The sequence below is a fragment of the Rhinatrema bivittatum genome, chromosome 4 (assembly GCF_901001135.1).
Source record: "Rhinatrema bivittatum chromosome 4, aRhiBiv1.1, whole genome shotgun sequence".
Lineage (NCBI taxonomy): Eukaryota > Metazoa > Chordata > Amphibia > Gymnophiona > Rhinatrematidae > Rhinatrema > Rhinatrema bivittatum.
The window spans coordinates 456,807,294-456,828,222 of record NC_042618.1 but is presented as its reverse complement, the minus strand read 5'-3'; the positions used below and the strand labels follow the sequence as shown (position 1 = coordinate 456,828,222).

Here is a 20,929-nt window from a genome sequence, read left to right as displayed (position 1 = left end):
TTTTTTTTTTTTTTTTTTTTACTTACTACTGGCTACAGTAATTGTTCTGTCTTTCAGTTATTTCCTCTGAAAAGTCTTGACAAGGCCATTTTGGCTAAAAGCATATAACAGTAAACATGGGCTCAACTAATGCCCGTGACATTGAAGAAAGGAACAGGCGTGTGTCCTAGGACTTTTTTTTTGGGGGGGGGGGGGGGAGGAGTGGGGGTTACACTGTCTTGACATCAGGTGGTCTCAGAATACAATACATGTTCTTCCTTAAGCAAGGTGGTTCGTGATGCACAGGTAATGGAGGGGTAGGGGGATTTATATAACCAATTAGTTTGCAGTAATTGGTGGTACTGACTCTTGTAAACAGTAAAAGGAGCGCCATCACAGTGCTTTTACCACAAATTGTCTGACATTCCCATTTCCCACCAAGAGGTCCATTTTGGCTCCCGTCTCAGGTTAAACCGTTTCTAGCTGAAAGCGAGCTCTTTCTTTTGTTTTAAGGAGGAACATGTTGACGCGGCGAACTCTGCTACACATAGTAATAATAATTACTGTTACACGGCACAAACTGTAAAAAAAAAAAATAAAAAAATGGTGGAATGGCGAGGTACAAAGAGCATCGTTGACAAGGTGTTTGCTGAGTGTTTGCACACAGGCTCCATGTAATGTAGGTTTTTATTTAAAAAAAAAATCATATTTATAACCATTTACACTTCTTAAAATAAATACGTACACAGTAAATATGTAAATCTCTAGTATATTACAATAAAACAAATGGAACGTATCGTAAAAATGTTCCATTTTTAAAAAGCGTCAGTTGTGCACCACTGCATTTCTCACGATGACCACACCGCTTGTTTCTTTAAAAATGACTCAAGCGTCTTATTACTCTTGTACAGTATTAAACTAACTGACCAATAACTTAACACAGGAAAAGAATTTCACATTTTAGTTTTAGAAATTTTGATTTGTCCTGTCTTGTTGTGACCCTTTGGGATCAGAGCGGAGAGTCCCACATCCCCTTTTCCGGCAGCTGGCAGAGCACCTCTGGCAGAGAGTAGATAGGCAATCACATCTAGAGAGAAATTGGAAGATTGTTAACAAAAGAATGGGCCCTTTAAATATTCATTTTAGCTAACTTGCTATATCTTGGCAGGTGATTTTCTCCACCCTGTTGTCATGGCCAGGACAGTTATCAGTCAGTGCTGTCAGGATATGGATTAATGCTCTACAGCTTCTGCATTTGGCGTTGACAGTCATTTTTCAGTTTTAACAAGAGGTTTAATCATACTGCTTTGGCAATGGTCGTTACATCACTGGGTCCTCAATAGGCTCAGGTTGCAAGGGGCTACCCTACCCTCCCCATATTGTACTGGTTTTCAATCCCAGCCACAAAGCAAAGGGACCTTTTCTTCTCGTTGCATAGACCCTGCCCTTGAATTAAAGAGGCAATCTGGATGTAAAACACAACCTAAGAAGAAAACAAAGTAAAAAAAATAAAAATAAAAAAAGGATTCCTTTTAATTAGTTTGTATTGTTATCCATTGTTGTGTTTTGTGATAATGCTCTTCACTGATGTTTGACTGTACTCTTATTGGTTAGTATAGTTGTATTATGAAACATTTTTGTTTTATGTTATAAATTGTATTAGCGTAACTATAGAAGAATGAGTAAGAAAACAAAACTGCAAATATACTTGGTCTGGCTTAATGGATATTTGACCCTGTCAAGAAGAGATTTATTTTGTGGCATCTATTTTTATTTTTTGCATGCCTTTAAATTTTTGCAAAGTTGGAGGTCCCTGACGATTGTGTAGAAGGTGGAAATCGGCATGTATATTTCTTACACATTTAAAATGGATTTCTTTGTGGCTGGTCAGCCGCTTCAAAGCAGATCAGAATGGTTAATCTGGTTGAAAAATATTGCATGCAATTTACAGCATAGATAATAATATAATAAGTTGGTTATATAACATGGTTGATAGGATAGAGCATTGCCCATGTTTATAGTACAATGGTAAGCAAGGATCATGGAAGACATTTTTCTGTTTTGTGGGTGTGTGGGTAGAGGGGAGAAGGGTGTCTGAGCTAAATAACTTTGTCCTCCTCTTCCTTCCCTCTTATAAAGCTGCAAGAAAATAAGAAATCAGGGGCCAAATTTCAATTATTTGAAACCAGAAGAAATGCCATTTTTGAGCAGGGGTGAAGCCATCTTATTTGAAAGGGGGGTTTTAACCCATAATTCTCCGGGGACTGAAACAAGCTTATGTGCAACTTACTGTAATTCGGGATAATGTACCAGAGCTGGGGGGGGGGGGGGGGGGATATGGGTAACCAAACCTTGTGAGGTTGTATTGGAAGTTCTTGTATGTGCTATCACACACACCGAGCTTCAGAAAATGTCACTTGTGAGCAGGACCATGCTTCGGGGGAGGCGCGGGGGCAAATAGGACCAACTGCCCCGCTCCCCTCGGCAGCCTCGCCTCCTGCCCGGCCGGGAGAGGAGCTCCACGCATGGTGTTCCGGGGCCCTCCTGCAGCTGATTTCTCTGGCGCTCTCCCTCCCAAATATCAGCTGCCCTTGTGAGCTGCAACATAGCTTGGTGAGCCACCCCTAACAGGGTTTTGTATTATACCATCTTTAGCACCATGAAAAGCAACAATCTACTTCACTCTGTTCATTGAAGTTACAGGGCCTTTTTCAGTTAACTTTCAGTTCCTGGTTAAAAAATATTATTTTTAAAAAGGGCTTTATAATTTGTGTTTTGTTTTTTTTCATGCCAAGTTGATGATAGGAAAGCCTTTGAAAATGAAAGAGCTTTTCTCGTTCTTAGGTAATTGATCAAGGCTTTTGTTTTGCTATGAGTCTGGTAATGGCCACAAATCCAGCATAAGCCATGGATAAGCTCTTGAAATGTGCATTCGGATTGTGACCCCTCCTGCCGGTAGAAGAGATGGGAACTAGGGCTATGCAGCTGGAAAAATTTTGTTTTCCATTTTCTTATGTGTTTACGATTTTTGTGTGTGTGTGTGCAATCAATTCTAATTTTAATATCATGTTAAGCGGCTTAGCTACTAAAGGTTTTCTCCGATTTTGTATCTTTGGGCAAAAATGCTTAGTAAAAGGGCCTGAAACCTTCCTTGTTTCTTGCAGCTGTTTGTAATGGAGTCAGGTTTCTTTTTCTTAACGGTTTGGTCACTTTCGAGTACAGCACGTCTTTATCAATCATTCAGTCGTTCTTTCTGAAGTAAAACTCCATTTGCTGCCTACTGAGCAGAGCTTTTAGTGCCTGTCCCAATTTCCAGCCTGCAGAGGGAGGGGAAATTTTCCTTCCTCTGAAGTTCCTTTGCACCAGGGTTGATTTCCCTTTAATGATTGCAACCGTGCGAGAGCTCGAGCTTCAAACTGCTACTAGGGTGGCAATACCAGCCAGAAAGTAATAGCTCCCAGCCGCCCAGGCCTGGTGCCTATGAGCAGGGCTAACAAAATTCGGTCCTCAAGAGCCACAAGCAGGCTTGGTTTTCAGGATATCTACAATGAATATGAATAAGATAGATTTGCATGCACTGCTTCCACTGTATGCAAATATCTCATACATATTCATTATGGATCTCCTGAAAACCAGGCCTATGTGTGGCTCTTCCGAACGGGAGTTGGATGACCCTCTAGGGAAGAGGTAGCCATCTTGTCCACTTTTTCCTACAGCCCTGTCTGTAAGAATTAATTTGGCTTTTCCTGTACATATCGCATATTGGACTTGATCAAAGGCTAGAGAAAAACAAATAGGGTTAGATGGGACCTTGTGAGGTTATCTGATCCATAACACCATCCCTCCAGGGAGAATCTACTGACCCAAAACCAGTTCAGACAACCATTTGTTTCATCTGTTCTTAAAACCCTGCTATGAAGGAGATTCTACCACTTCCTTTGCTAAGTTGTTTCGGTGCTTGGCTATCCTCATAGTTAGAAATGTAAGGAGTAGCCAGTTATCCTAAAAAAAAAAAGAGTGTGTGCATCTGTGAACCAAAGTACAGGCTGAGCAACACAAAATGGAAGTTGAGTAACGAGTTTTAATGTGAATTCCAACGGGAGTGCATCGAGGAGAAGAAACTTGCTAATGTCCGTCATATAGCAAGAGCTGTGTTCCTCTTATAATTTAGCTAGTACAAACCAGACAAAAACTTGCTGAACTTTGTGGCCTTGAAAACATTGTATCTAGTCAAAAGGCCCATTTCAGTTTGACAAATGATTTCAGCATATGTTGTCCTCCACGTGAAATCTACATGCGATGTATCCGTTAAGAAGCAGCAGTATCGGAAACCCATCTATCCTGTGCCAGTGGGTTGTAGTAATATCCGATCACAACAACAACATTTGAATTCTATGGGGTCGATTTTAAGACCTGTGCACGGTTCCCGGTGGGTGCAGATGGACGTGCCAATTTTATAACATGCGCGCGCATATTATAAAATCCAATGGCCCTACGCACATGCACACCGGATTTTAAAATCCGCGCGTGCATGTGCGGGTGGCCCGTGACTCGCGTGCGCATGGGGGAAATTTTATAACCTACGCGCAGCAACGTGATTGGCCGGTCCCCAGTTCCCTCCCAGTCCACTCCAATTAAGGAGTGGACTGGGAGGGACTTCTCTAACCCTGACCCTACTCTTCCTCCCCCTTCCCTTCTCCCCACCCCTAAACCTACTCTAACTATTCCACAGGTTGGTTTTTTTTTGCGTACTTACTGCTCCTCTGGAGCAGAATTAATCTCTGTGCAACAGCCAGCTGCCAGCACGCGCTTCCCTGGGACAGCATTGAATGGCACTATCCCGGCCTGCCCCTTTATTTGGGCCCAGCACTTCAGCGCGTAACAGGGGTTACGTTCGTGGCTGGACCCTTGGTAAAATGTGCCTGGCGCAAGCCACACGCGTAACCCCCCCAATCTTACACACTCGGGCCTTTTAAAATGTACTTGTATGCATTTACATCAAGTCCTTTCAAGAGCCAAATGAAGAATCCTTAAATAACAAAGGACTTTGAATGAGACTTTTGAACAAAATCTCTGAGGCTTCCACCCCACGCTTCAAGACTGAGCTTCCCGCTCAGGCCATCTCTGCTTTGCTATTTTTGGAGAACCTGCCAAACCATGTGCCTTTGTAAGCCCAGCTAACTTTCATTCCTGCTTCCTGCCTGCATATAATATACAGAGCCTTCTGTAAGTGCTCTGGGTCTGTGGTGTTGACCTGTCGCTTGTCAATCGGCTGCCCTCTGTGACAAAATGGGTCCCTGACCTGATTCTCTAAAGGGATGACCTGACTTCAGCGGAGAGTGGGGGAACCTGAGACATTTTAGGGACTCCGGATGTAAAATTAGCTGCCTAATTAACTACCCAACTTAAAAAGTACTAATTTATAATATGTCTTTGATGTGCAAATCTGATTAGGAGCAGATACAGGTATTTTCATAACCTTAATGATTCTTGTTACTCTACGAAAAAAATATCTACCTTATTTAAAACCATTGTATATCTTATGAAGCTATAATAAAATTCTTATCTATCTCAAAAACATGTAGACGCTCTGATCTCTTTATATGAACTTGGTGTGCATTTTATCTAATTTAAGGCATTTTACTTAGAGAAATTCCACCCTAGTTTCAATCCTAAAATTTCACCTGCCTCAATTTTAAGCCCCTTGTTTCTTTCCCTGTTCCCACCGGAACAAGCTGTGAGTGTGATGGGAATTTTTGTACCAGCATGACCGCTCCCAGTAGAACTGAACGAAGCACAAAGAAGTGAACTGGGTAACAGTGTTTCACAAGCGGCTTTGGATGTGCCATAAATGTGCTGTGCTTCTCCTTATCGCTCTGCCTGTGAATATAAGGACGTGCACCTGTTTATACTTTCCAGCCACATAACAACTTACTCTGAAACCAGTGCATACTTACAGCCATTCAGTGCAGTTCTCTCTGCTAGACTTGTCAACAGGAGTACGTACGGACTGTGGAGCTGTCTAACCTCTGCATCCCTGGTGAAGCAACTATGAACAACAACAACAACAACAAAATTCTACTTCAGATCTAGAAACAATTTGGGAAGTTTGCTGTTTGCCTCTTTGTGGGGGGGGGGGGGGGGAGTGAGAAATGCAAATCGAGGAGACAAAATTCCCGTGCCATTGGACCTCCATTTTATTTTCTTGCAGTGATGAGCACAGTTCTTCAATGACGTCATTTTATCCGAGGATGCTTATTTATATTTACTGCAAAAGCTGGAACGTCACAAGTAAAATATGGCAGACATTACAGGCTCCCTAAATAAACATCTGTTGAGGTCTAATACACCTGGTTCAGTTTGGCAGTGAAAACAAAAAAAGTAATAGCACTGCTGTTTGTTGACACAATTGATCTGTGTGCTCAAGACTTAGATTTGATAGACTATATAAAACTTAAACCCTTAATCAGACTTTCACTATCCTTTTCCTAGAGCTGAAGAATGGCATCAAATCATGTTGACTTTGTCACTGATATGTCATAAATGACATTATTGCATTGCACTACTGGATATCTCTAAAGGGGAATTCATTTGAAAGGTTAAGAAATTGCTTTCTAGAAAATTCTGTTTGTTTAAAGGAATGTTGAAAGCATCACATTGAAAATGAAGATTATGGTATCCTAATACCTTAGCAAGGCTGTGTATTTCTCTAAAAAAAAAGTGAATTAAAAAACAAAACAAAACGGCACACACATCTATTGGGGATGCGCGTACAAGTCGGGCTCGCACGCGTTGATCGAATTTCAAAAGCCGCACAGTTGAGCGTATCTCTCGCTGCACTCGCATCTCAAAAGTTTTCAAAAAAGGGGCATGGGCTGGGATACGGGCATTTCAGGGCGTGGCCAAGAGACGTGTGCCATAAATACTTAAGCCGCCTGGGCAGGAGCTCAGATCCCCTGCTGCACAAATTTACTTCTGCTAGGGATGAGGTGTAAATTGAAAAGAAAAAAACCCAAAAACCTAGCCATACCTGAGGGGTTTTAAGGGTCTGGGGTGACTAGGGGGAGTGCAGGCTAGTCAATCGGGGTGATTTGGATTACCTATCGTGTTTATCTGGGTGAGCCGGCGGGCACACTAATAATGGCATGGACACGCATTCTTTTTACAATTCCCTGACTTACACAGTAGAAGCATGATTTGCACACCTGTTTAAAATTAGCTGCACGTGTGCACATCCAGGCTATTGTATAACACGTGCACAAGTGATAAAATGGCTGCATCCCTGGGCGCGTGCTGGTGTGCACGCATGCCGGAATGAAAGTTACCGTTCCATTGGTGGGTTTTTGTTGGGGTTCTTTTTTTTAATGGTTAATCGATTTTCCTATAGGTTGGAAGGTGAGATGCTGAGTAATAGAAGACGTCTATTTACAGTCAAAGGGTAAGATTTAAAGGTCAGGCCACAACCGAGCAGAAAAAGTGCAAAAGGTTTGCACAGCTTTGACACTGCATGTTTTTTGTTTTTTTTTGCTCAAGGGCTTAATTTTCCTGCAACTCCTGGAAAGGGGAAAACATTCCACAGAAACCCTCCACCAGTCCATTGCTTTAAATGGTGCCCTATGCCTACACTCCGATCACTTGAAAAGTCTGGTGCGAACTGGCAACCTTTTAATGGTCTGGATGCTTCTAGGACTAGATGCCTCCCCCTTCCCTCACCGTTTGCAGATCCCCACCTCTTGCAACATCTCTGCTTCTTGCAATTTGGGATACTTGTGATATCTTTTACTAGTGGATGCATGAAATGCCCGCCTGGAAGAGGTGGTGAAGATGAGAATAGCAATGCAGTTCAGAAGGGCATGGGCTAAACACAGGATCACTAATGGCTAGAGGATGGAAATGGAAAAAAAAAAAAAAAGGAGTGATCTATTGCTAAGTTTTAGATGTAGCATTTCTGCATGGGGGCAACCTGTACCGAGCGGCAGTTGCTACCCTTGATAGAGGTCACGATGGAGGGGATAACCTGCGCCCAAGCAACTTGCTAGGGAGACCGGATAGACCTTTTGGATCTCTATCTGCCGTCATTTAATATGTTACTCATCCATGGTGCCGGATAGCTGCTGGGATTATGTAATCCCTACGCAGCCAATCAGATGTCTCTGCTGTGATCTGGATGCAACATTTTAGGCACGAACGGGCACACAATCATTTATATAACAAGGTGCTAAGAGTTTTGCCACAAAAAATATACACAAAAGTGACTGCTTTTTACGATGAAAGTTTGTAAGTGCTCTAGTGTAGTATTCGCCGCTTGTAGTATGCTTTTTAGAAATTCAAATCCAAGGACTACATGAGGGCACACTTAACTCAGTAGGCAGCCGGCGTGAGCGTACGTATTTTCTTTTGTGCGTTTTGGCTCGGAAGGGTCACAAGTTTCCATGGATCAATACTCTGTGCTCTGAGGAGAGGCAGAGAAGAACCTCCTACCGTCGGACGCCATTTTCCGGGACTGCCCTGATGTCGTGGTCAGTCTGAATCCTGCTGGCAGTGTTTCTGAAGAGCCTGGCATCATGCTGATTCCGTGGACCTCCCGTGGCGGAAACTGTCTCCTCCAGGAGGGCCCGCGCCTGAAGTTCTTGTCATCGCTCTGCCAACACAGATTTTGTACTTTTGTAGAAACCGAATGAAAAGTCACAACTGCAGTCCTCTGAATGATTTAGTCCAGATAATTTGCTGCTGCTTCAGCGGTTCACTGTATTCTATTTTTTTTGCCTATGCTGTGGCCAAACAGAGCCCTCCACTTTTCGTGTTGCCTGCAAACTGTGTGTAAGGTTTGCCAACTGGCTCCAGTTTTCTGGACAGGCAGGCTACTTGCTAGGTCTTTTTTTAGTTCTGACTTCCCAAAGAGAAGCAGGAACTACACGTCCCTGCATGCAGTGGGGGTAAAACCAAGCCTGGATCCACCTGCCCCTGAAAAAACTGGAGCTGGCTGGCAAGATTGATTACATGACTTTGGTGTGTGTGCAGACAAATCAATGCAACTGAAGGCCTAAGGGACTTTCATGTACCAAGGCCTTTAAAGTCTGTAATTCTCCTTTTATGGTTTGTCTAATTTCAGTTAGGGGTATGCATGAGAAAAAAAACCAACTATTTGGTTTTCTATTCCTTGTGAGGGAAGAAGCTTAAAGCAGGTGGGTGCCTTTCACCCACAAACTTTGCATACATTTTCAACTGAGTCAGAAACCGTGCGTGCCTGGACGCCCGTACTATCTGTGCAGGTCCTTTATCCAGCCCTGTCATGCAGGTAAGTGCTAGCGCCTCCCTGATTCTGCCCTCCGTGCGTGCAGAACTACCTGTGTACTGGCGCTAAGCATGCTTTAATGGGCAGAGAGTAGCCTATTTCCACCCTCAAGGCAGAGCTTTATCCGCAGAAACGTCTTTGGACCTTGCCCTCTTAGGGTTTTTTTTTTCCATTTTCTTTTTCTTTTTATTTAGTGAGCGCTAAAATGAGTTGGCACCCGCTGAGATGATGGAAACAGCACCCTTCATGGTGGGGGGAGGGGGGCCCTGTTTTTGTCTCGATTTGGATGGGAAATGGCACAAAGCGAAATGGCAAATGTATTTCCCTGTCAATCTAAAATAACGGCACATCCCTAGCTTTATTACCTGCTACAATAAAGTTTCATAAAAGATTTAGGTAGAGAGGATATGAAATGTTTTTCAAAGAGGAAAAAAATATGAATTCATCCTTTCGTCAGAAGAAACTATAAAATCACATGGTTTTAATTATCAGCTATAGTATACATTAGGGATGTGTATTCATTACAAACAAAATAGACAATGGCAAAAAAATTGTCTATTTTGTCGTGTTTCGGGAGTGCCCCGAAACGAAAAAATAATTGACAAACTTTCATGGAATTTCATGTTTGTGCACTGTAATGGGACTAAGGGGCAGATTTTAAAAGCTACGCGTGGGCATAGATTTGTGCGCGTAACCCAGCGCACACAAATCTACGCCCGATTTTATAACATGCGCGCGCAGCCGCGCGCATGTTATAAAATCCAGGGTTGGCGCGCACAAGGGGGTGCACAATTGTGCACCTTGCCCACGCCGAGCCCTAGGGGAGCCTCGATGGCTTTCCCTGTACCCTCCGAGGCCGCTCTGAAATCGGGGCGGCCTTGGAGGGAACTTTCCTTCTGCCCCCCTCCCCCCACCTTCCCCTCCCTTCCCCTACCTAAGTCGCCCTCCAGACCTATCTATAAAAAAAACCCCCATACCTTTGTTTTGTAAGTTGCGCCTGCCGGCCGAGTGCCAACACATGATCCCCCGGCCTAGAGACCCTACGGAGGCTTCTGGCCATGCCCCCGGACCACCCACACACCCCCCTTTTTTCCCCGGGGCTTGCGCGCATCGCCGGGTCTATGCAAAATAGGCTCGGTGCGCGCAACCCCCCCTGTGCTCATAAATCCAGCCGGATTTATGCACGTAAGGCTTTTAAAATTAGCCCCTTAGTGCGCACTAACTCCAAAAATGAGGGAAACACAAAATAACTACCTCCCGAACCATTATAAAAATGAAATTTGAGAGAGAACGACCCGAAACAAAAATCCGTGCACATCCCTACAATTAACTTTCCTAGTGCCGTACTTTACCATTTGAAAATCTGCAGCTATGTTCACAAGTGTTAGCTGCTGCACTTGTTCAAACCTAGATGCTAATGAGGAAGTAAACTGAAACTTCTTAAAATAACCTTTGCTGAGAAAATCCAGTTAATATGCAAAATATTTGACGCGCTGTCATCCCATTCACTGTTCACACCAAAGGTGCGATCACAATTCTTTATCCTGTGTCAGTTTCCGTTTGCCCCATTTCTGTCTGCAGTTAATACAGACTGGTTGAATTTTCTACAGTAGCTATAGGATTCAAGGCCTTAAGAGCACATCCTTCACCTCACCCCTCCCCCCCCCTTTTTTTTTTTTGCCTGATTTCCCACCTCTTTTCAATTCTGCTTCTCAGCATTTTTTTTTTTCCTGGTGACAAGGCATTCTCCATCTCTGTATCCCTCCTCCCCTCCCCCCATATTCTTCATCTTTTGATTCTTTTTTTTTTTTTTTCAATCTCGAATTCTTAGCTTGAACGACTCACCTCATCCAGTCGTCTTTCAGTTCCGAGTGCCAAGAGGTTGTTGTATTCCCGCTCAAGAATTTGCCTGGCCTAGTAGAAACAGCAATAATAACATTGTATGATGAAGCCACTGCAGATGTTCTTCAATCGTTATTAAAACATGCAGCTTTCAATGAAGGAAGCTAAAGAACTTGCCTGTGTGTTTTGTGTTGGTATCTGTAACAATAAAGCTAGACTGCTGTAGTCAAAGTTCTCATCCAAGGCTATAAGTGACCCATGTACACCACTTTCTAATACATTATTTGCATATTCACGGAGTCCTATAGCCTGTATCCAACGAATGACTCGGTCATTACTCCATACCAACACATCTAGAAACGTAAATAGTAATACATTAACTGATAAACTTCAACCCTTCCAAATATTCCAGATAGCAAATCTATATGGAACAATCCAACTGAAAAGAGCTAAAGGTTGTGGGGTTTTGTTTTGTTTTGTTTTTTTTAATTTTGATGGGACATACAAATACCGTACTCCGTTCTTCCTTTAACCACAGAAATGCTCTGTTTTCCTTGAAGACCGAATAATGGGCCATAAAATAGTGGCTCATAATCACAAGCATGAACCCTTACCCATAATTCACACATTTCCTGTCAGAAAAGAATTGGGCTGTGCTCCACAAACCAATTTCGAACATTAAGTGGAAAATAGCGATTATTTATTTATTTATTTTCCGTTTTTGGGGGGCTGCGGAACCTATATAATCTGATCGCAGATTCTTACCCAGAAAATACCTGGATTATAGGTGGATTTTACATCGATTGCAATTTTGATGGGTGCTTGAAGAAAGTTTTATGATGAAAGGGGATAGCTACATAAGACGATCCCAGACACAGGTGGAGGAGATGGGATTTCAGAGCTGGAAAGTACATAAGACAGCCTCTTTCCATCTGACAAGGGAAATGAAAGGGCAGAGCAGGGAGTGAAAGGATCAGGAAGGTGAAGGTACAGTAGGAGAACGATGCTAACCTTTTATTTCATGCTGGCTCGTTTCCCTTCTCCTCTCCAGCTCCTTCCTATCATAATTCAGCCGCTTTAAGCACATGATTCCGTACTGCAAACTGGTTCTGTCATGCACGAATGACAAACAAAATGTCAGATACGCTCAAAGAAACATTGGAAATATTATCTAACACAAATAGTTTCCAGTTCTATGTATTTGTGTCAGCTGGAGACTTACTAACATGCATTAACTTTGCAGGAAAATGCAGGAAAAAGGGGGAAAAAAGGATGTTTTATGGCAATTCAGTCAGATTCTTTTTGCCGTGCACAACACTGTTGGGACAAGATAAGACCAATTTTTTCAAACCTTGAAAGTAATTCTGTTGCAATGATGCATATTTATTTTAGCAAATGTATTACCCCCAAAGCTGTACATACAATAAAACATAGACATACAAGGCAGACACAAGAAAACAAGACTAACCAGCTTATAAACATAACATACATCAACAACAAAAAATAAAGACAGAAATTTTGCCTCCCTATTTAGGATTAAGAGGATGGGGCTTGGCTTACTAGCATACAGGGTTAGTACAAATTTCAAGGTTTAAATTCAACAGTTCTGTTAAAATTCAGCCACTTATTTAGTATTTTATACCTAAAACTTACCGGTTATCTCGCAATGACAAGACTAAGGATCCTTTTTCGTTTTAAACCCTCCCTGTTGGTTCAGGAGCAAGAGGTCTTGCCAGGCCAGATTTATTGGAGTGTGCAAAAATGTTAAATCATACGTGTGACTGATGCAGCTAACTGGGCTCTTGTTGAGGTTTTTGACACGGTAATCCATGGAATTATCAAATTTGGGAAAATGGGGTTTTAGCAATTGAGAATGGGAAAGAAACTTACTGAGAGGGAGACGCCACTGGACCATAATTAATGACCCATATTCCAAATGAAATAAGGTTGCAGGGGGCCCCTCAGGTGCTTGCTCGGTGCTGCTCTTTAACAGTTTTATCCACAATCTGGAATGAGCACAACTAAAGGAAGGGAGGATAGCTTTCAAACAACTGCACGCAGAAGCATATATGTGGGTATGTGGCCACACGTAGATTACTGAAGTATTTTATAACGCATGCGTATGATATACACGCGTTCCATAAAATATTCGTATCTCTACCCCACAACATAACACGCGTATGTAGGCTTACACGTGAAAGTATTCAATGCATTGAAACCATGTATACCAATACATTTACCCACCTACTTTTAAAATATACGTGCATATATATTTTACATGTGAAAGTAAAATAGGACTTACCCACATAAGTCTTGATCTACCTGCATAAGCTGATGCATTTTATAACATGGCGTGTAGGGATGTGAATCGTTTTTCAACGATTAAAATTATCGTCCGATAATGTTTATATCGTCTTAAATCATTATAGAACACGATACAATAGAAATTCTAACGATTTATCGTTAAAAATCGTTAAATCGTGTTAGTGCGCACTAACTCGAGTTAGTGCGCACTAACTCCCCGTTAGTGCGCACTAACTCGATTTAGTGCGCACTAACAAATAAACACTTTCCAGGTCACTGAAGGTCAGTTAGGAATGAATATGTGTTCCTATTGGCTGGCTGCCCTCTTATCTATTGATATTACCAAGGTTACCACTGAGGTGATGGTTGGGGGGATGGGAAATGGAACTGGAAACTAACGAACACCAACAGAAAATGAAACAAAGTGTTCACACTTCCCAGGTCAGTAAAGGTCACTTAGGAATGAATATGTATGTATGTATTCCTATTGGCTGGCTGTGCTCTTATCTATTGATGTTACCAATATGGTTGGGGGGATGTGAAATGGAAACAGTTGGAAGCTTGACAAAAAAAGTAATGTAATGATCAGCACTCACGTGACTAGAACTTGTTTGTTTATTATTTTTGTTAGCAGGCACCTGAAATGCTAGTGCATCACAAAAACATTGGTTCACTGGGAAAACTGTCTCTTCGAAATTAAACATCTCCTGGCTAACCTAAACCTAGTTTTAAACTCCTCTAAAACAGAACTGCTTCTCATCTCCCCAGATAATAATGCCATCTCTAATCCTCCAACTATCCCAACTACTACACAGGTGAGAGATCTAGGAGTATTAATTGATAACCGGATGAACCTTAAAGCTTACATCAACAGAACCACCAAGGACTGTTTCCACAAACTCCAAGTTCTGAAAAGAATTAGACCACTCTTCCACACTCAGGACTTCAGAACCATTCTACAAGCTATCATTTTTTCTAAGATCGATTACTGTAACTCTATCCTTCTGGGCCTACCTTCCTCCTATACTAGACCCCTCCAGATGTTACAAAACGCTGCGGCAAGATTACTGACAAACTCCAGGAGGAGGGACCATATATCTCCAATCCTAAAAGATCTCCACTGGTTGCCTGTTCACTTTAGAATCCTCTACAAATCTCTTTCCATAATATACAAAACCATCCATCAACACACCCCACTCGACTTACAAGTCCCATTCCAAATTTATAACTCCTCCAGACCAACAAGAGACACACTCAGAGGATCTCTTCAAGTGCCCCCAGCCAAAACTACCAAACACATTACCTTGAGAGATCGGGCCTTTTCAACAGCCGGCCCCCTTCTATGGAACTCCATCCCACCGGACCTTAGACAGGAGCCCAGCCTCCCAACCTTCAGGAAGAGACTTAAGACCTGGCTGTTTAAAAAAGCTTTCCCGGACACCGATTAATTCTATTCAGCCAGATTCTACCACTTCCACATGTAAAAATGTTATTACTAATGTAAATACCTATACCTAATGTTATTCTCTTTCTTTTCTTCTCCCCTCCCAGTTCTATTACCTTGTTATTTGTAACTGCTTCCTTCTACACAAATAGGTTATTGAATTGTTTACTGTACACCCCTGTTATATGTAAACCGGCATGATGTGTTTGCAACATGAATGCCGGTATATAAAAAATTTTAAATAAATAAATAAATAAATAAATGTTGAATTTGCCAATCACTGTGCATTTTAGAAAGGTGGTCCTGGCTGGAACTGTACACAGTTCAAATATATGTAATTGATTGTTGGTAAGTGTATTTTTTAAGTAGCCACACTGGCACCAGTATGTTTACTTTTCCTCCTACTTAACTCACTAGCTCAGCTTTGTAAGAAGGGCTTCTCTGCTTGTGTGTTGTTTTTGTTTGGTGTGAGGAGAGCAGAAACATCAGATCTTTATTCAATCTACTACAGTCATCTCTTACAGTGCCCTATCCCTATTAATACCAGGAGTGTTGTGATCTTCCTGCACACAGTGCCCTAACCCTGATACCAGTCTGAGACAGCTCCCTCCCTGCATTACTAGTGAGAGGCTGGCTTCACAGACAGGGGGGAGCTGCCTGACCCTCACTCCTGACTTCCCCCATGTCCCAGCTAGTGAATGGTGTGTGGGTGAGGGGGGGGGGGGGAGGATGGTGAAGTCTGAGACAGCTCCCTCCCTGCATTACTAGTGAGAGGCTGGCTTCACAGACAGGGGGGAGCTGCCTGACCCTCACTCCTGACTTCCCCCATGTCCCAGCTAGTGAATGGTGTGTGGGTGAGGGGGGGGGGGGGGGGAGGATGGTGAAGTCTGAGACAGCTCCCTCCCTGCATTACTAGTGAGAGGCTGGCTTCGCAGACAGGGGGGAGCTGCCTGACCCTCCCTCCTGACTTCCCCCATGTCCCAGCTAGTGAATGGTGTGTGGGTGAGGGGGGGGGGGGGGGGATGGTGAAGTCTGAGACAGCTCCCTCCCTGCATTACTAGTGAGAGGCTGGCTTCACAGACAGGGGGGAGCTGCCTGACCCTCACTCCTGACTTCCCCCATGTCCCAGCTAGTGAATGGTGTGTGGGTGAGGGGGGGGGGGGGGGGGAGGATGGTGAAGTCTGAGACAGCTCCCTCCCTGCATTACTAGTGAGAGGCTGGCTTCACAGACAGGGGGGAGCTGCCTGTCCCTCACTCCTGACTTCCCCCATGTCCCAGCTAGTGAATGGTGTGTGGGTGAGGGGGGGGGGGGTGGATGGTGAAGTCTGAGACAGCTCCCTCCCTGCATTACTAGTGAGAGGCTGGCTTCACAGACAGGGGGGAGCTGCCTGACCCTCACTCCTGACTTCCCCCATGTCCCAGCTAGTGAATGGTGTGTGGGTGAGGGGGGGGGGGGAGGATGGTGAAGTCTGAGACAGCTCCCTCCCTGCATTACTAGTGAGAGGCTGGCTTCACAGACAGGGGGGAGCTGCCTGACCCTCACTCCTGACTTCCCCCATGTCCCAGCTAGTGAATGGTGTGTGGGTGAGGGGGGGGGGGGGGGGAGGATGGTGAAGTCTGAGACAGCTCCCTCCCTGCATTACTAGTGAGAGGCTGGCTTCGCAGACAGGGGGGAGCTGCCTGACCCTCACTCCTGACTTCCCCCATGTCCCAGCTAGTGAATGGTGTGTGGGTGAGGGGGGGGGGGAGGATGGTGAAGTCTGAGACAGCTCCCTCCCTGCATTACTAGTGAGAGGCTGGCTTCACAGACAGGGGGGAGCTGCCTGTCCCTCACTCCTGACTTCCCCCATGTCCCAGCTAGTGAATGGTGTGTGGGTGAGGGGGGGGGGGTGGATGGTGAAGTCTGAGACAGCTTCCTCCCTGCATTACTAGTGAGAGGCTGGCTTCACAGACAGGGGGGAGCTGCCTGACCCTCACTCCTCCGGGGTATTGTGATCTTCCTGCACACAGTGCCCTATCCCTGATACCAGGGGTGTTGTGATCTTCCTGCATGCAGTGCCCTATCCCTATTAATACCAGGAGTGTTGTGATCTTCCTGCATGCAGTGCCCTATCCCTATTAATACCAGGAGTGTTGTGATCTTCCTGCATGCAGTGCCCTATCCCTGATATCGGGATGTGTGCAAGAAGATCACAACACCCCCGGTATCAGGAATAGGGCACTGTGTGCAGGAAGATCACAACACCCCCAGTATCAGGAATAGGGCACTGTGTGCAGGAAGATCACAACACCCCTGGTATTAGGGATAGGGCACTGTGTGCAGGAAGATCACAATACCCCTGGTATCAGGGTTAGGGCACAAGTTCTAGTCACATTGACTGATCACATTACTTGTTTTGTCAAGCTACCAACTGTTTCCATTTCCCATCCCCCATATACTGTCAGTAGGAAACTTGGTAACATGAATAAATAAGAGGGCAGCCAATAGGAATACATATTCATTCCTAAACTGACCTTAACTGACCTGAAAAGTGTCAAATTGTATCATTTTCAGTTAGTGCGCACTAACTCCCAGTTAGTGCGCACTAACTCCCAGTTAGTGCGCACTAACTCCCAGTTAGTGCGCACTAACTCCCGTTAGTGCGCACTAACTCGAGTTAGTGCGCACTAATCGGAAAAAACGATTTTTAACGATTTTTTAACTAAAAAATCGTGCCTAAGACGATTTTCTTGCCCTGCCACACGATTTCTATCGTTAAGACGATATGGAAAACGATTCACATCCCTAAATTGGCGTGCATTGATAAAATTATCAGTTTTACCAATTAGTCCACCAGTTTGCCTGGTTATTCTGCAGCTCATATTTAATATTATGCCAGATAATTAGCATGTGTAAAAATACATAAGCTGGAAAATGTACGCACCCTTAGACTACCCCTTTTTTTTTATACACGTTCATAGGAAAGTGACATCCGTGTGTATTTTGGACTTTTATAAATGTGGAATACGTGAGTAGAGGCTAGTTACGTGCATATGCCCTATATTTTCTTTTACTCGTTTAACATTTTGAAAATTGACCTTTTTACTTTGCAAAGGCCATCAGGACTGACAGATTTTACATAGGGGTATAACAGTTCTATGGGACTAGGCAGATGAGACTGAAGTAGTAATACACACTTGGGCAATAAGAATAGGCAAGTAAAATATACTTGGGGAAGTCAATTTTCAATGCGATCTATGTGGGTGTGGTGATTCACCAGTGTTTGCCCGAGTCGCTGCGTAGAAATGGTAGCCCAATAGAAGATTAAGGCTGGTTATGCCTAAGGTGGCCAGGCAGTGAACTACACTTCCCAGGGTCCTTTGCTGCCAAAGTGTTGGCAGAGAGCAATTAGGCATGAGGCAGCAACACAGCCTTAGTGGCTCACCCGGCTGTATAAAGTGGAAAGCTGCTGTAGAAGGGGAAAAAAAGAAAACCAGCGGAGAGACGAGGAGGAATGACGGTTGCTTCCAGAGCAGAAAACAGTCCAGGGATGTGTTGGCTATGGAGCAAGGAACAAAGGAGGAAGACCCGGACACTAGAAATTCCAGGCTATGCAGTTACTCAGCTAAGAAGATCATTCTATTACTTTAGGCTCCTTTAGAAGGGACAGCCTTTACGTTGCTGGTGATTTTGGGAAAAGGACTTGTAAAGAGCTTTTGGGAACATTGCTTTCAGAAATCAACAGTTTAATATAGAAGATTGGAATGAGTGCTGCTGCAACTTATAGGGTGCGCTGTTAGTTTAAAATGCTGAAGAACTCAGAGACGATGTAAGGACATAGGTGCCCTCTGATTTCCCGGGGAAGCAAAGCAGGATGAGAACTTGCAAAGGAGTGCAACGTTTCCTGACTTAGCAAGCCAGAGTGGGAACAGGGGGGCCTTGGGGTACGAGTTCTGATTAAGCCCCCATCTTACCTGGTAACTGCACGGGAAGAGAATGGGAACAGATACTAAAGCAGGAAAGACTTAGAGGTGGAGCTTGCGTTTTTGTAAACCGCATCGGGAAAAGCTTAAAACCTCCATGTGCATGGCAGTAAAGCTTAAGTGATGCAGCAGGCACTGCAATTCAAACTGCTATCGTGATGAATGAAAAATTGTACACCTGCAACTTTGAAAATCAAAGCTATTGTATGAAACATCTTTGCCACTGGGGACATTGTGGGACTGCAAACTGGCCTAGTGGTTAAGAAACTGGTTTACTCTGAGAGTGGTAGAGGAAGAGCCGCTGCTACTGACAGCCCTGAAAGGTTAACCAGAACCCAACAAGAGAGGGGTCTATTGAGGCAAATCCAGTGTGCTGGCAGCCAAGGCATCTGCAGGAACAAGTGAATGCACTCTCAGCTTTCTGGACGACAAGGGGGCTACTACAGACTCTGGGGTAGATTTTATAATTTTGCGCGAGCGCGTACTTTTGATCGCGCACCAGGCGCGAACAAAAGTACGCTGAATTTTATAAGATACGTGCGTAGCCGCACGTATCTTATAAAATCCGGGGTCGGTGCGCGCAAGGGGGTGCACATTTGTGCAACCTGTGCGCGCCGAGCCCAGTGCGCGCTGCCTGTTCCCTCCGAGGCCGCTCCGATTTCGGAGCGGCCTCGGAGGGAACTTTCCTTTGCCCTCCCCCCACCTTCCCCTCCCTTCCCCTACCTAACCCACCCCACCGGCCCTATCTAAACCCCCCCCTTACCTTTGTTGGCAGATTTATGCCTGCTGAAAGATGTAAATCTGCGCGCGCCAGCGGGCTGCTGGCGCGCCATCACCCGACCTGGGGGCTAGTCCGGAGGCCTCGCCCACGCCCCCGGGCCGGTGCCACACCCCCAGGCCCGCCCCCGAAACGCCTCGTCACGCCCCCGAAATGCCACGTCATTTACGCAACGCCCCTGACACGCCCCTTTTACAAAGCCCCGGGACTTACGCGCGTCCTGGGGCTCTGCGCGCGCCGGCGGCCTATGCAAAATAGGCGCGCGTAAATCTGGCTGGATTTACGTGCGCAGGGCATTTCAAATCCGGCCGAGTAAGCAAGACAGCTGTGGACAGAGGTCTCTCCTCATATAAAGAGGGGCTAGGGACTCGTAGATGAAGGTATGGTGGGATCCCCTCACGGCATCCAAGTCATTCCTCTGATTCTTGTTGATTTATATTGTTGTAGATGAATTAATTGAAGCCCAAAGTAGCATTATCAGCCATGCAGTGGTCCTGTATTCACCTCGAGCCTGTTGCCTCGTCACAGTGGGTAAAAAGCAGTACATACATAAATACAATGTATTCTGTAAATTTGCATAGGGGAGTCCCTCCCCCAAATATCTCCAGTGTCCCATCTATGCCTATTGCCTACACATACTAACTCATTTTTTGTTTGCAATGAGTCTGATCCTACATCTTGTGGCCTCTCACTTCACATTCATTCACTCATTTCCATCCTAGTGAAGGGGTTCAATTTCGTGACCCCCTGAAGTACGAACGAGCAGCTGAACATCCTCCGACTAATCATGCCAGCAGTGAAACGCACAGCCATCTTGAACATACTAATATTTGCAACGCAAATGATACGTAATGCGTAGTGACGCAGTGACGCACTAATTTTTAGCGTAACGTAACGTAACTCCATTTTGGAATAATACTTTGTATTGTATTAATACGAATAACAATGTAAAATGTCTAACACGTCAATTAAATGACGAAACAATAGTCTGATCTTAAGCTACACCTACTAGAGACCACGCTAGCTATTGCTTGTTCAGCAGTTTGTAAATTGTTTGTTCAGCAGAAACCAGAACGCATGTGTGAAAGATAAGAACTGTAAAGTGCATAAAGGTTTGCTCCTAAGGGGGCGTGGCATGCAGTTGTACTGAGCCTTTGTCTTAGCTGCATCTTGCTGGCAATAAAAGTCTATCTTTACGGATCAGTTGTCTGGACCTCCTTACTGACTAAAAAGAGACGGTTACATTTGGTGAGCCAGCCAGGAGGTACCGGGGACGCTATTTTAGCCCCCCAGTGGGTCCGGTAGTTTGGTGGCGGAGCGATCC

General features: G+C 44.4%; 1 protein-coding gene across 3 annotated transcripts in view; it reads right to left on the bottom strand.

Moving 5' to 3' along the window:
* The window catches only part of PPFIA2 (PTPRF interacting protein alpha 2), a 440,428-nt gene continuing 419,499 nt past the window's right edge, over positions 1-20,929 (bottom strand). For 2 of the 3 annotated variants that reach the window (XM_029597099.1, XM_029597100.1), the window contains 6 exons: positions 12,128-12,225; positions 11,294-11,469; positions 11,120-11,188; positions 8,461-8,620; positions 5,937-6,028; positions 1-1,066 (listed from right to left, as the gene is read on the bottom strand). In XM_029597099.1, coding sequence (XP_029452959.1) covers positions 5,970-6,028; positions 8,461-8,620; positions 11,120-11,188; positions 11,294-11,469; positions 12,128-12,225 — 562 coding nt within the window. In that variant the 3' untranslated portion in view covers positions 1-1,066; positions 5,937-5,969. Of the gene's footprint in view, positions 1,067-5,936; positions 6,029-8,460; positions 8,621-11,119; positions 11,189-11,293; positions 11,470-12,127; positions 12,226-20,929 lie in introns of those variants that run through there. The other variant, XR_003856007.1, reaches the window with a different exon arrangement.